Below are 12,833 nucleotides of genomic sequence, written 5' to 3'. Positions count from 1 at the left end.
GCTATCTTGGGGGAAAAAAAAAAAAACCACACAAAACAAATGTTTTTGCTAGATTTTATTTTTTTAGAGCACTTATTTTACCAGATTTTATTTTTAGATCACTTGCTTTAGTCTTGTTGCCCCTTTAGTAGCATGCTTATGTTGCTAAGAGTTTTTGAAACCCACTCGGTTAAAGTCTGTCACATAACAGAGCTATTATTAACATGCCCTTGCTTGGGTCTCGTGAACTCTAAGGTGCCTGGTCAGTTCTATATGCTCAGCTGGTGGTTTTACTTTGGTCATAAATGGTCCGAGCATGTCACTTCTCCTTATTACTTCCTTATTTTTTCTCAGAAGAAGAAATTAATAATATCAGATGCTCTGTTTAGTTGATTTTCAGCAAATGAGCCTTTCATCAACTTTTCTTGCCAGAGAATGTGACCTTTTCAAACTGAAAAGTAACTGTCATGTACTTTCAGAAGTAGCATTTTATTCCCATCACTGAAAAGATTTCAAGGTTTAAGCTGAGTAGTTCACAGATGGATTGCCAGATTCCATATAAACACATGATTCACCCTGGATCAGAAGTAACTGCAGCAGCCAAAATTACATGCATTGGTGGCCCATTGTACTATGAAGCTCTGGGAAAATGAAGGGGGAAGGGAGTTACGTGAACCTTTTATCTCTCAGTCTACCCTCAAACACAGTGATGACTTACAGGTTTTGAACACTGCAGACCCAGACTTGCCTATTTACATTAAACCTCTTCTGTTTTACTTCCAGCTGAATATCAAGAGATATCTCCTGATATCTGCACCACTCTGGTTAAAACATGTCTCTGATGAACAGATCCTGGGTTTTGTTGAAAATTTAATGCTGGCAGTTTTTAAAGCAGCTTCCCCACTTGGAAATCCTGAGCTGTGCCCAAGTGCCGTACAGGGTCTGAGCCAGGCCATGAAACTGCCCAGCCCTGCCCACCACCTCTGGAGTCTGCTCTGTGAAGCTACTGGGAAAATTTTTGATCTCCTGCCAAATAAGATTCGGGTGAGGAACAAAAATATTTACATTCCTGACAATTTATGTTTGGGATCTTTTAAAGGCTTTTTGGCAAACTGGGGAGGTGTATGTTTTAAGAATGTGGGTGGGAAGGCTAGCGAGAAATAACCACATTTGTTACTAGGAGTGTGTTTGTTTCCAAGATCTAAATTGAGGTTGAATATTTAGAACCAAAGTTTTGAGCAAGCTTAGAAGCAGTTTAACCAGTGCTGCACCAGGAAATTTGCTATTAGGCCTTTTTACTAAATGCCTCTTCTAGACAACAAGAAAGCTCAGAAATTCTTACACTTTACACCTGGAGAATCCTTGGGCATGTTTTCTCATATACTGTTTATATAAAATGATTTAGCATCAGCCGTTCCCCTCCCCCAAAAGACCTCTGAATTGTTGTTTTACAAAGAGGTTAGAAATTTATTTGGGATGAAGCAATTTTGATAAGGAGAAAAAAATATAGCTAAAAAAATTATACAGAGTAATAGAAAGGATATCTTCAAAATGGTAAAAATTGGCCAAATGTTTTGGTTTGGTTAAAATTAAAATCTCATCAGCTGCCATTCATGGGGATAAGAAAATCTAACAATTTGTCAGAACATTTAGACCTGTTTTACACTGTTGACATGTTTGGGATTTTTCTTTATCAGAGAAAGGATCTAGAGCTGTATATTGGCATAGCAAAATGCCTCTCAGAAATGACAGATGATGACGCCAATCGGGTCGCCCAGGTTACTAAGGTAATAGCATATCTATCTATAGCTTTTTTCATTACTGAGGCAGAAATTACAATTGAAGAATTGGATTCAGTGCCCTTTTGGCTGAAACAAGTTTTGCTTCATTTTTGTTATTGGTTAATTTCAGGAAACTATATTTCATTTTCACTGTTGAGCGTCTTGTTCAGCCTCCTAATATGGTTGGTGCTTAATAAATGTTGTATGGATAAATAGATGGATGAATAACTTTTTAACTCAATTTATCCCACTTTGTCTTTCACCTGATCCTATCCTTTGGAATGAAGAAGGTGGTTGATTGAAAAGCAAGCACTATTAACCCTGACACAGGATAATTTATCTCCTACACCCATGCCCAAGTTAAATGACAAATAAGCAAAAAGTGGCATATTAGTAAAGTTGCCAGATTTAGCAAATAAAATACAAGATATTTTGTTAAATTTGAGTTGCAGATCAATAGTGAATCATTTCTTAGTACAAGTACATCCCAAATAACACACTTGTATTTGAATGGCAACTTTGCATACCAACTAATACCAATGGTTTAGAGAACTGTGAGCTCCCTCATAGCTGGTGGACTTCATGTCATTTACTTTACTTCATGGCAGGTTTTGCCTATTCAATCAGATCTTTGAATTCCTGCATCATATTGCAGTGGTTCTCAGAATGTGGTCTTGGCATGAGTAGCATCAGCATCACCTGGGAACTGATTAGAAATTCGAGTTCTGGAGTCCCCATCTAGATGACTGAATCAGAAGCTCTGGAGGTGGAGCCCAGGAGTCTATCTCCAGGTGATTCTGGTCTATCCTAAGGTTTGAAAACCACTGTTAAATAATATTTGGAATATAAACATTTTGGAGGTTAGCTTGTTTTAAGCAAGGAGAAGCAACATAAGGAAATAGTTAAGAAGATGAACTCTGGAGCCTCACTGCTCCAGTTTGAAATCCATCTCTGCAGTTTACTAGCAGTGCGATCTTGGTTTCAGAAGCTTCATAAGCTCGCTGCCTCAGTTCCCTCATCTATAAAAGGGAGACAATAACACTTACGACTTAGACTGTTTTGAGAGTTCAGTGAGTTAGTCCATGCTGAGTACTTGGAATAGTGCCTGGCTCAAGATAAAGACTCAGTAATTATTTTTTATCATAATTGTTACATATGTGTAACAAATTATATCCTATTACTTTCATGTAATGTAACTGGAAATAAAGTATGTCATTTACTTCTTAGTACCTAGAACTGAAGGTTGCTGTTACTCACTTGAATTTCTACCTAAAATTCCATTCAGAACATTGTCACTGGAACATACTAAGTAGTGTTCTGATGTCCCCAAAAGAGTCCACTTCAGCAAGGTCAGAGTTTTATATTTGTTTCTGAAAAGAATAGAGGTAAGAATAAGATAGTGGTAGAGAACACAGACTCCCTCAGTTTTGTTTCTTACTCTGCCACCTCTAGCTATGTGACCTTAAGCAAGTTGCTTAACCACTGTGCTTCAGTTTCCTCATCTGTAAAGGTGGGATGATAATAGTGATCTACTGCAGAGAGTTGGTGTGACAATTAGTAAACAAGTACAGCAGTTCTCAAATGTTTTAGTCTCAGGAACACTTTAGCTTCTTAAACATTATTGAGGATTCCAAAGAGCTTCTAATTATAAGGGTCATATCTGTTGATACTTACCTTATTAGAAATTACAACTAGGAAAACTTTAAAATATTTACTGAAAAGCAATAATAACCCATTATACATTAACATGATTAATAAAAAAAATTAAAGCATAAAAATTTAGTGAGAAAAGTGGCATTGTTTTACATTTTTGCAAATCTCCTTAATGTCTGGCTTGATAGAAGACAACTGGATTCTCGTGGCAGCTTCTTCATTCCATCTGTTGTGAGGTTATTTTGGTAAAGTATGTGAAGAAATTCCAGTCTCATACAGATATGCAGGAGGAAAGGGGAAAATATGCTAATAGTCTTTTCACACAATTATGGATATCCTTCTTTTACATTTCACCAAAAAACTCAACAACTTTTAGTTCCTTTTCATTTTTTATTATGCTTTAAGTTGTGGGGTACATGTGCAGATCTTGCAGGATTGTTACATAGGTATACACATGCCAGGGTGATTTGCTGCCTCCATCCCCCAGTCACCTATATTAGGTATTTCTCCTGTTATCCCTTCCCAACCTCCCCACCCCCTGCTATTGCTCCCCTAGCTCCCTACCCCCGAACAGACCCCAGTGTGTGATGTTCCCCTCCCTGTGTCCATGTGTTCTCATTGTTCAACACCTGCCTATGAGTGAGAACATGGGATGTTTGGTTTTCTGTTCTTGTGTCAGTTTGCTGAGAATAATGGTTTCCAGTTTCATCCATGTACCTGCAAAGAACATGAACACATCCTTTTTATGACTGCATAGTATTCTATGGTGCATATGTGCCACATTTTCTTTATCCAGTCTGTGGTTGATGGGCATTTGGGTTGCTTCCAAATCTTTGCTATTGGAAGCAGCGCTGCAATGAACATATGTGTGCATGTGTCTTTATAACCAAATGATTTATAATCCTTTGGGTATATACCCAGTAATGGGATTGCTGGGTCAAATGGTATTTCTCTTTCTAGATCCTTGAGGAATCACCACCCTGTCTTCCACAATGGTTGCATTTAATTTTTTTTTTTTTTTTTTTTTGTAGATTGAGTCTCACTTGAAGGCTGGAATGCAGTGGCACAATCTCATCTCACTGCAACCTCTGCCTTCTGGGCTTAAGTGATTCTCCTGCCTCAGCCTCCAGAGTAGCTGAGATTACATGTGTCCACCACCATGCTTGGCTAATTTTATATTTTTAGTAGAGACGGGGTTTCACCATGTTGGCCATGCTGGTCTCGAACTCCTGACCTCAAGTGATCCTCCCACCTCAGCCTCCCAAAGTGCTAGGATTGCAGGCATGAGCCACCACACCTGGCCAGCAACTTGTAGATCCTTAAAGGTTAGTTGCATTGTAGAATCTGAAACCATATCAGTGAACCTCATATACTTTGTTACATTAAATTCCACTGGTCTGTTTTGCACTTTTGGTCTTTTACAAACCCATGCGTGGTTTTGTGATACCATAAATTGGTCATTTGGAAAATATTGAATCACTGAGTTTTGAAGATCTTCCAAATGTTAATACATTTTATTATACAATATAAAATAATCATATTGTTACTATCACTACCTATCTAATCAGAAAAGCTTTTTACATATTGGGAAGCTGTCAGGCTCATAAAAGCAGAAACAAATTTTCCAAAAATCTAATTTTCTCTTGAAAGCTCAGATTTTATCATTTGGGAGCAGATACTATCAAGTATTTTTCTTTAAGTGACTGGTTCACTTCCTTCAATTTCCAGAGAATAATCTTTCAAATACCCAGGTTGAATAACCACACAGTTTTTCCATCAGTTATTCTTTCAATTAAATGGTGTTCCATGAAAAGCATGGCTATTTCACAGCCTAATCTTATAAGTGTTCTTCCTTGGCTTGAGATCACCATCATACTTGGGTATGCAATACAAGTCTCTTTTGAGTGTTTCTCAGTTTGTCCCACAGAATATTTTTTAAAAATATTTACTCAAGGGCCAATGTTTAATGGAACTAATAATTTTTATCTTTTACAAGGATATTTTAAGTGAAATTGGCTTTTAAAAAAATACAAATGTCAGTGCAATATATAATGAATACTAGTACACTTTAGTGCTAACATAAAAATAGTTTTGACCTCACAGAACCTCTTTTGCACCTTGGGGTTCCACAGAAGTTCTGTGTACCATACTTTGAAAACCACTGAATTAACACGTTAAGTGATTGGAGTGATACCTGGCACATAGTAAGTACTGTATTTGTTAGTTATTTTATTATTATTATTTGTGTATATTTTCTAAATATCATCACCAACTAACCCCTGAACATATTTATGGTTTTAATGAAGGAGTAGGAGATGCCATTACAACCCTCTTTTGTATGTTTATGTTAATTTAGCATACAGGCAGATGGGTCATGTGCTTCGGGAAATGAACAGAATAGTAACATCCAACTCACCATTTCTGTTTTGCCTTTGCCCTAAAATTCTGTAGCTACTTCAGTTAACTAAACATTTTTTTTTCTTTGCAGAGCAACATAGAAAAGGCTGCCTTTGTCAAACTGTACTTAGTCTCTCAAGGACGATTCCCCTTGATGAACCTCACTGATATGCTGAGTGTTGCTGTGCAGCACCATGAGAAAGAGGTGCTGGCCTGGATGATTCTGCAGAGCTTATACCAGGCACGGATTGTTAGCCAGGCCAACACGGGTGAGGACACCCTGGGTGAACATCAGAAACAGGAATAGATCTGCCTGCTGTTGCTTTTAAGTAGTATTTGTGTTCTCAACTTAAAAATTAGTTTAGTGCTGGTTGACGCAGGTTAGGACTTCTGATGCCAAATGAGGAGTAACTTGGATGGAAATGAGCAGTTACAGCTCACAAAATCCACTTTTTGGAAATGAGGATAGATTCTTTTGATGGTTTTTGTATTGTATTTGGCTCTGTAGACCCTCAAACATACAAACAGGTTAGCTGCTTCTGCCTAACTTCAGTTTTCCAAACACACAAGGTGTCAATTGATTCTGCCCGATGATTTCATGAAAATGGCTTTTGGGTAGTCACTTAACAAACAAGAGAAAACAGAAACAAACAAAAAAATTAACTAGTTATTTTACAGAAGACCTTTTCTGGAATGAGAATAATCAAATCCTGCCAGCCTACCTACATTCTCAAGCTTGAAGCTCTGCTAATGAATCACATGGTATAATTTTTAGACCATTTTAGATGTTATACTTTAATAATTACTGGCTAAGAGAGCTCCCACATTGCTCTACCCAGTTCGTTGTTTGTTGCTTACAATTTTTGGAGGCTACATTCAAGTTCTGAATGGCACCAGGCTCATGAAGGGTAGATGTAGCCATCCATCTCTTGTATTGTTATGATTTTGAGAGAAAACTGACAAACATGGTTGTAATACTCCGCAAGACTGTATCGCCTGTAATACCAGCATTTTGGGAGGCCAAGGCAGGCGGATCACCTGAGATCAGGAGTTCAAGACCAGCCTGGCCAACATGGTGAAACCCTGTCTCTACTAAAACCACAAAAATTAGCCAGGTGTGGTGGCGTCTGTCCCAGCTACTGGGGAGGCTGAGTCAGGAGAACTGCTTTAACCCCGGAGGCAGAGTTTGCAGTGAGCCAAGATCCCGCCACTGCACTCCAACCTGTGCAACATAACGAGACTCCATCTCAAGAAAAAAAGAAAAAAATTTTAATTCATAGTCCTCTGTGGCAGTTTGAAACAGTTATCATCTGCATTAGTGCCTGCCCACTGAAAAATGAACCTATGATGAGAAACTGGATTTTTTACACTAAACCAAAAATGCATTTATCAGGAAGAAATCTAGTAGGGTTTCAAATGAAGCATGAAGTTATATGCAATAAACTGAAATAAGTTTGGTGTTGCCTTTGGTTCTAACCAGAACCAGCCAGCCCTCAAATGTAGTTCCCATTTTTGTCTTCCTAAATTTTGAAACTCATCTTAAGTAGTCTTTACTTTGCTAGGAATCCTCTTTTTAAAAAAAATTAAAAGAGAAAACATCAGTATTTCTGATAATGGAAGTATGGCTGTTTTTTATTTTACGTGTCTTTGGGTTAGGTTTCCTCTGTGATTTGGCATAAATTGGGAACACTTAAGCAAAGGAGAACTATAAAAACAACTGTCAGCAATTCAGCATGACTCGTTAGTTGGCATGCCAGATTTCTCCTGGTGTGTTTAATGTTGAGAGGGAAACTCCAACAAATGCATTTTATCACTAGTGGTCACGGAGATTTAAAGAATAAATTGGCTTTTGAAAATTAAAAACCAAAATACTGTTATCTGATGAATAATGTCAAAGGACTCTCTGTCAGGCAGTCACAAGTCTCGGGTATTGCAAGGGAACATGAAACTGGTTAATGGAATCCTCACCAGGTGTTCTGCTTTAGTTATGATAGTTGTTACTGATCTGTTTTACATTTCAAAGGAAAACCATGGTCTAGTAAGAAAATACCCTTTTCATTTCAGGCGTTTTGAAGAGAATGGAGTGGCTCTTGGAACTGATGGGTTATATTAGAAACGTTGCTTACCAGTCAACATCCGTTCAGAATATGGCTCTTGATGAGGTACAATCTAGAGGAGGAGTTTATAGCTTCCTTAAAATATAAAACTTGTATTAGGTTGGTGCAAAAGTAATTGCGGTTTTTGCCATTACAGCAAAAAATTGGAATTACTTTTGCACCAACCTAATATATATGCTCCCAAAAGAGGAACATGTTGCTGCTTGCAGCTTGTCTTTTCTTCATTTTTGACACACTTAATGATTCTCTAATGCCACAAAAAAATGGGGAATCTTACCAAGCTCTTAGAGACACCCAACGCTGCCCTTGGAGAAATATTTTCAACAAAATATGTTTCTTGACAGGCAGAACACAAAGGACACTCTGGAGAGAGAGAACCCAAGCTCCTATGTAGCTGGGACTGATCCCATAAAGGATATGGGAATATAAGGCTGTGGCCTCCACACTGGCCCAGCATATGGCTAAAAATTCCTGATTTGAAGAGGTTTCTGAAGTGTATGCAAATAATCCATATGTGTGCCGATACTTATGTGCATGTGTGTATATATTGAAGGGGAAATTTTATCACACCTGCAAAATTACCTATGACTCAAAAAAAGTAAGAACCACTAGTATTAGGTTTGGGTGAGTTTAAAAATAAAAGATAAATAAATAAAATGAAGACAGCTCTTTCCTGCTTTCCTTCATTGTGTTGACTTAGCTGGCAGCTGTGCATTTTGTAATAGTAGAATTTTTGTCTGTAGCATGCTTCATAAGTATCCTGTTTACTATGTAAGTCAAATTTGCATAACCTGGGATGGTTTTTGATATTCTGCCCAGTTTTTCTGAAGAGTTGTATGTCATTTTGAAATTTTAATTTGTGAGTTTAGAAATTTTAAGAGTTTAGGAAGTACCTTTTTAAGTTTTTTTGAACTTGCATGATCTGTCCTCCTTCTTCTGATTTCCTAAGTTTTTATTAACTTGTTTTCTTACAAAAATCTTAAAATACTGAGAAAAATAGATAAGCAGAAAGAAGTGTAGGTTAAATCATAGTAATCCAGCTACTCAGAGGTAGCTTCTGTTATCACCATTTCTATAATTGTATAGATCAATATGAAATCTAAATGGATAGATCCTGGACAGGTTTTTAAAATGCCTGAAGAAGCTGGGCACAATGGCTCATGTCTATAGTACCAGCTACTTGGGAGGCTGAAGCAGGAGGATTTCTTGTGCTCAAGAGTTCAAGACCACTCTGGGCAACATAGTTGAGACCCCATGTCTTAAAACACTTTTTTTAAAAGTGAAGAAAGACATGTTCAAAAATGGAATCAGATTACACATATTTTTAAAAATTAGTTTTGTCCACATAACCGTAAATATTTCTTCATTTTGTAAGCTCTTTGAAAACATCAAAACAGGGGATTATTTAGATCTTGATATGATTAGGAACTGAATAAACTATGTTCTCCTGAAATGTTAGAACAATAATAATGAAACTGTTGAACCTTCTGCCTTCACATAAAGGGACCTCAAAAATCTTCTAATGCCCAAAATTGTTTCTTCATTAAGCATGGCAACAGAGTTTACTATTCAGTTCCTCTTCTGGATGGGGGTAGGGCAGGAGGGACGGGTTGGGTGAAGGGGAAGAAGACATTGTCTCACAATGGGGACTGTGTATGTGAACATGTGTTACTTTAACCTGTTGAAACATGGTCTAACGTCATTTCTATTTTCATCGTAGGCTTTGGACTTCTTTTTACTGATATTTGCAGCCGCAGTGGTTGCCTGGGCCGACCACGCTACCCCTCTCCTCCTCGGTCTCAGTGCCAGTTGGTTGCCATGGCATCAGGAGAATGGGCTGGCTGGGCCAGCACCAAGCTTCCTTGGCAGGAGTCCAATGCACAGGGTCACTCTGCAGGAGGTTCTCACTCTCCTTCCCAGTAGCATGCCTCTGATGCTGCAGAAAGAGCCATGGAAAGAACAGACCCAGAAGGTAAGGCTGGCAGCCACCTGCTTAGTAGGGCAGGCAACCATTGTCTCTTCAGCAGTTTGTACTGTAGTATGGAGGTGGGAGTGTAGTGCATGTTGAATCACACCACAGACTTTCCTATTCAGCCCCAAATCTCAGCCAGATGCAGAATCTCAGAGATTGAGGCTAGCCCAGGCTCAGGGAAACTGCTAATTAAAAACAACAACAAGGCAGCAACTTGATTACAGTTGGGGATGGGGTGGAGGGAAAAGCCCATACTTTCATTCATTCATTGAAGGCATATGTTTTCTTGATCCTGGGGAGGAAAGGATGAGTATGTTTCAGAGCTCAGAATCTCAAGATGAGGACAGACAGGAAGGCAAATTCAGGACTGAAAAGGGTGTAATAAGTAAGATGCAGTGGTGATTAGCCAGGGAGGGAGTTGATCAACAATGTCTGGGTAGGTCTCGAAGTTTTCTGCCAGGAAATGTGGATCGGGAGCATTGATCTTGTAGCATCATTAAGGTTCCCCATAGTTTATTCCATTGCACAGACATGCTCCAGGCATCCAGCCTGTGCTAGATGCCAAACAGAGGTTTGTAAAGGTCTAATAGTATCACCCTTGATCTCAGGAAAACCCAAATTGTTTAGTTTGCTGTTCAGTCTAGTTCCTCTTCTGGAGTAGGGGCGGGGCAGGAGAAGGACTTGGGTGAAGGGGAAGATGACATTGCATCATGTTGGGGGCTGTGTAAGTTAACATGTGTTACTTTGAATTGTTAAAGCATATGACCCAGAAGAAAACATTTTTTGGTTTTTAATATTGAGGTTCCCCAGCTGTACTAGCTGTTCTGCAAAGCATGTGAAAATACTGTATTTCTCATTAAATGGTTCTGACCTGTCCTTAGTATAGTTGGTTGGAAGATTCTTTTTTGAATCTCATTTAAGCAAAACTGGATTTTTATGAATTTAAAAGCTTAAAATTATTTGTTGCTTATTCTTGAAATCTGTTCATCTTTAAAAACATTTCTGAACTGTAGACCCACAGTTTAGCTATGCACACTCCACCAAGTGTCTCAACTAAAATGCCTTTTATTTTTCTTAAATCTGATAAGCATTAGTATTGCTGCCCCACATTTTGTGCTTTATGTCCCCTTTAAAATCAAATTTGGGCCAGGCGCAGTGGCTTACACCTAGAATACCAGCACTTTGGGAGGCCGAGGCAGATCACCTGAGGTCAGGAGTTCAAGACCAACCTGCCAACATGGTGAAAACCCATTCTACTAAAAATAGAAAAAATTAGATGGATGTGGTGGCACGTGCCTGTAATGCCAGCTACTCTGGAGGCTGAGGCAGGAGAATTGCTTGAACCCAGGAGGTGGAGGTTGCAGTGAGCCAAGACCGCACCACTGCAGTCCAGCCTGGGTCACAGAGTAAGACTCTGTCTCCAAAAAAAATAAAAAAATGTGGTCTTCTCTCATTATTTCTGAACTGGGATATCATGTTCCCTTTAGATGACACTGTAGAACTCTTGCATTAATATATTTGTATTGCTTCATTTGTTTACTTACCAGTAAGATATTATAGCACAAAATAGAAAAAATCAACAAAGAAAAAAATTTTTGATTAAAGCAGGAAATTAGGAATATTTTTTCTCCCTATTTTACTCTTTCTTCAACCTAGCTTCTATATGTGAAGCTGAAATGCCTATTACTTGTCACCAGTGTATGTGTCTTTTAATGAACCAAGACTGGCAGCATTCAGTCATTGATGAAATTACCCTGTATCTAATTCAAAAACAATTGTGACTGCATCCTGAGAGATCAGGCAAACTCATACTGTAAGTTCCTACCTCATTTACAGGATTTATTCATGGTTAACATGCTTGGCTCTACCTAGTCAATTATTTTATGCCTTTTCTCTTGCATTTCAACTTTGTTTCATACCCATCTGGGCACAACATATTTCATTTCAGAAACAGGGTCCTATATCTGGCATGTTTTCTATTTACTGCCCAGCCTAGGAACCTAGACCAAGCTGCAATACATTGAGAGTGGACATGGGCAAGGGTTTTAATCTCTCTGGGCCCCTCAGAGTGATGAGAGATAATGTTCCTGGCACACAGGAGGCCCTCTGGGCCCATGTCTACCTCCCTCTTAAAACCTGTTTCAGCTCTCAGGGTATTCGACGGGGAAGTAGGTTTGACTTTGCCAGGTTATTTAAATAGGAGCTGTGTCCAACTTTACCATATCTTATGCTTGCTCCCTGTCTCATCTTATCTAGCTGGGGAAGGTATTGTTTAAGAACTGTAATCCCAGCTACTCTGGAGGCTGAGAGAGGAGTATCACCATGTGTGTGTGTGTGTATGCGCCCAAGGGACTAACTGTTCTCTTGTTGATGGTAGGATTCTCTTCATTGACACTGGTCATTTTTACCCTAGTTTATTGACTGGATATTCAGCATCATGGAAAGCCCTGAAGAAGCCCTCTCAGCAAAGTCCAGGGATCTTTTGAAAGGTATTACTTCTGTGTTTTATGCTCAACATAGCGGGAAAACTATTATTGTTTTCTGTGGAGCAGAATGGCAATGTAGGGGAGGCAGGTTGAGTATCTCTTACCTGAAATGCTTGAGACCAGAGGTGTTTTGGATTTTGGATGTTTTTGGATTTGGGTACATTTGAATATACATAAGGAGATGTCTCTGTTTCATACATACCTTACCTACATAGCCAGAAGGTAATTTTGTGTAATATTTTTAGTAATTGTGTACATGAATCAAGGTACTTTGTGAAGTACTTGTGTGTGCAATTTTCTACTTGTGGTGTCATATTGGGTCTCAAAAAGTTTCAGATTTTGGAGGATTTTGGATTTTTAGATTAGGGATGCCCAATCTATATTGTTTTCTGAAAGGGCTAATCTGGAACTGTTTAAAATGCCACATTGTTATCAGAAAGTAGACTTA

General features: G+C 38.6%; 1 protein-coding gene across 9 annotated transcripts in view; it reads left to right on the top strand.

Annotated features, from left to right (window-relative positions):
• The window catches only part of FOCAD (focadhesin), a 315,851-nt gene that overhangs the window by 297,700 nt on the left and 5,318 nt on the right, over nt 1-12,833 (top strand). For 8 of the 9 annotated variants that reach the window (XM_012449997.2, XM_064381096.1, XM_012449998.2 and 5 more), the window contains 6 exons: nt 763-1,023; nt 1,677-1,766; nt 5,902-6,079; nt 7,875-7,972; nt 9,648-9,899; nt 12,313-12,388. In XM_012449997.2, the coding sequence (XP_012305420.2) occupies nt 763-1,023; nt 1,677-1,766; nt 5,902-6,079; nt 7,875-7,972; nt 9,648-9,899; nt 12,313-12,388 (955 nt within the window). Of the gene's footprint in view, nt 1-762; nt 1,024-1,676; nt 1,767-4,444; nt 4,739-5,901; nt 6,080-7,874; nt 7,973-9,647; nt 9,900-12,312; nt 12,389-12,833 lie in introns of those variants that run through there. The other variant, XR_010344245.1, reaches the window with a different exon arrangement.

The sequence above is a fragment of the Aotus nancymaae genome, unplaced genomic scaffold (genome assembly GCF_030222135.1).
Source record: "Aotus nancymaae isolate 86718 unplaced genomic scaffold, 86718_ANA_hifiasm-v0.15.2.pri h1tg000003l, whole genome shotgun sequence".
Classification (NCBI taxonomy): domain Eukaryota; kingdom Metazoa; phylum Chordata; class Mammalia; order Primates; family Aotidae; genus Aotus; species Aotus nancymaae.
This window is presented reverse-complemented; position numbering and strand designations above follow the sequence as displayed.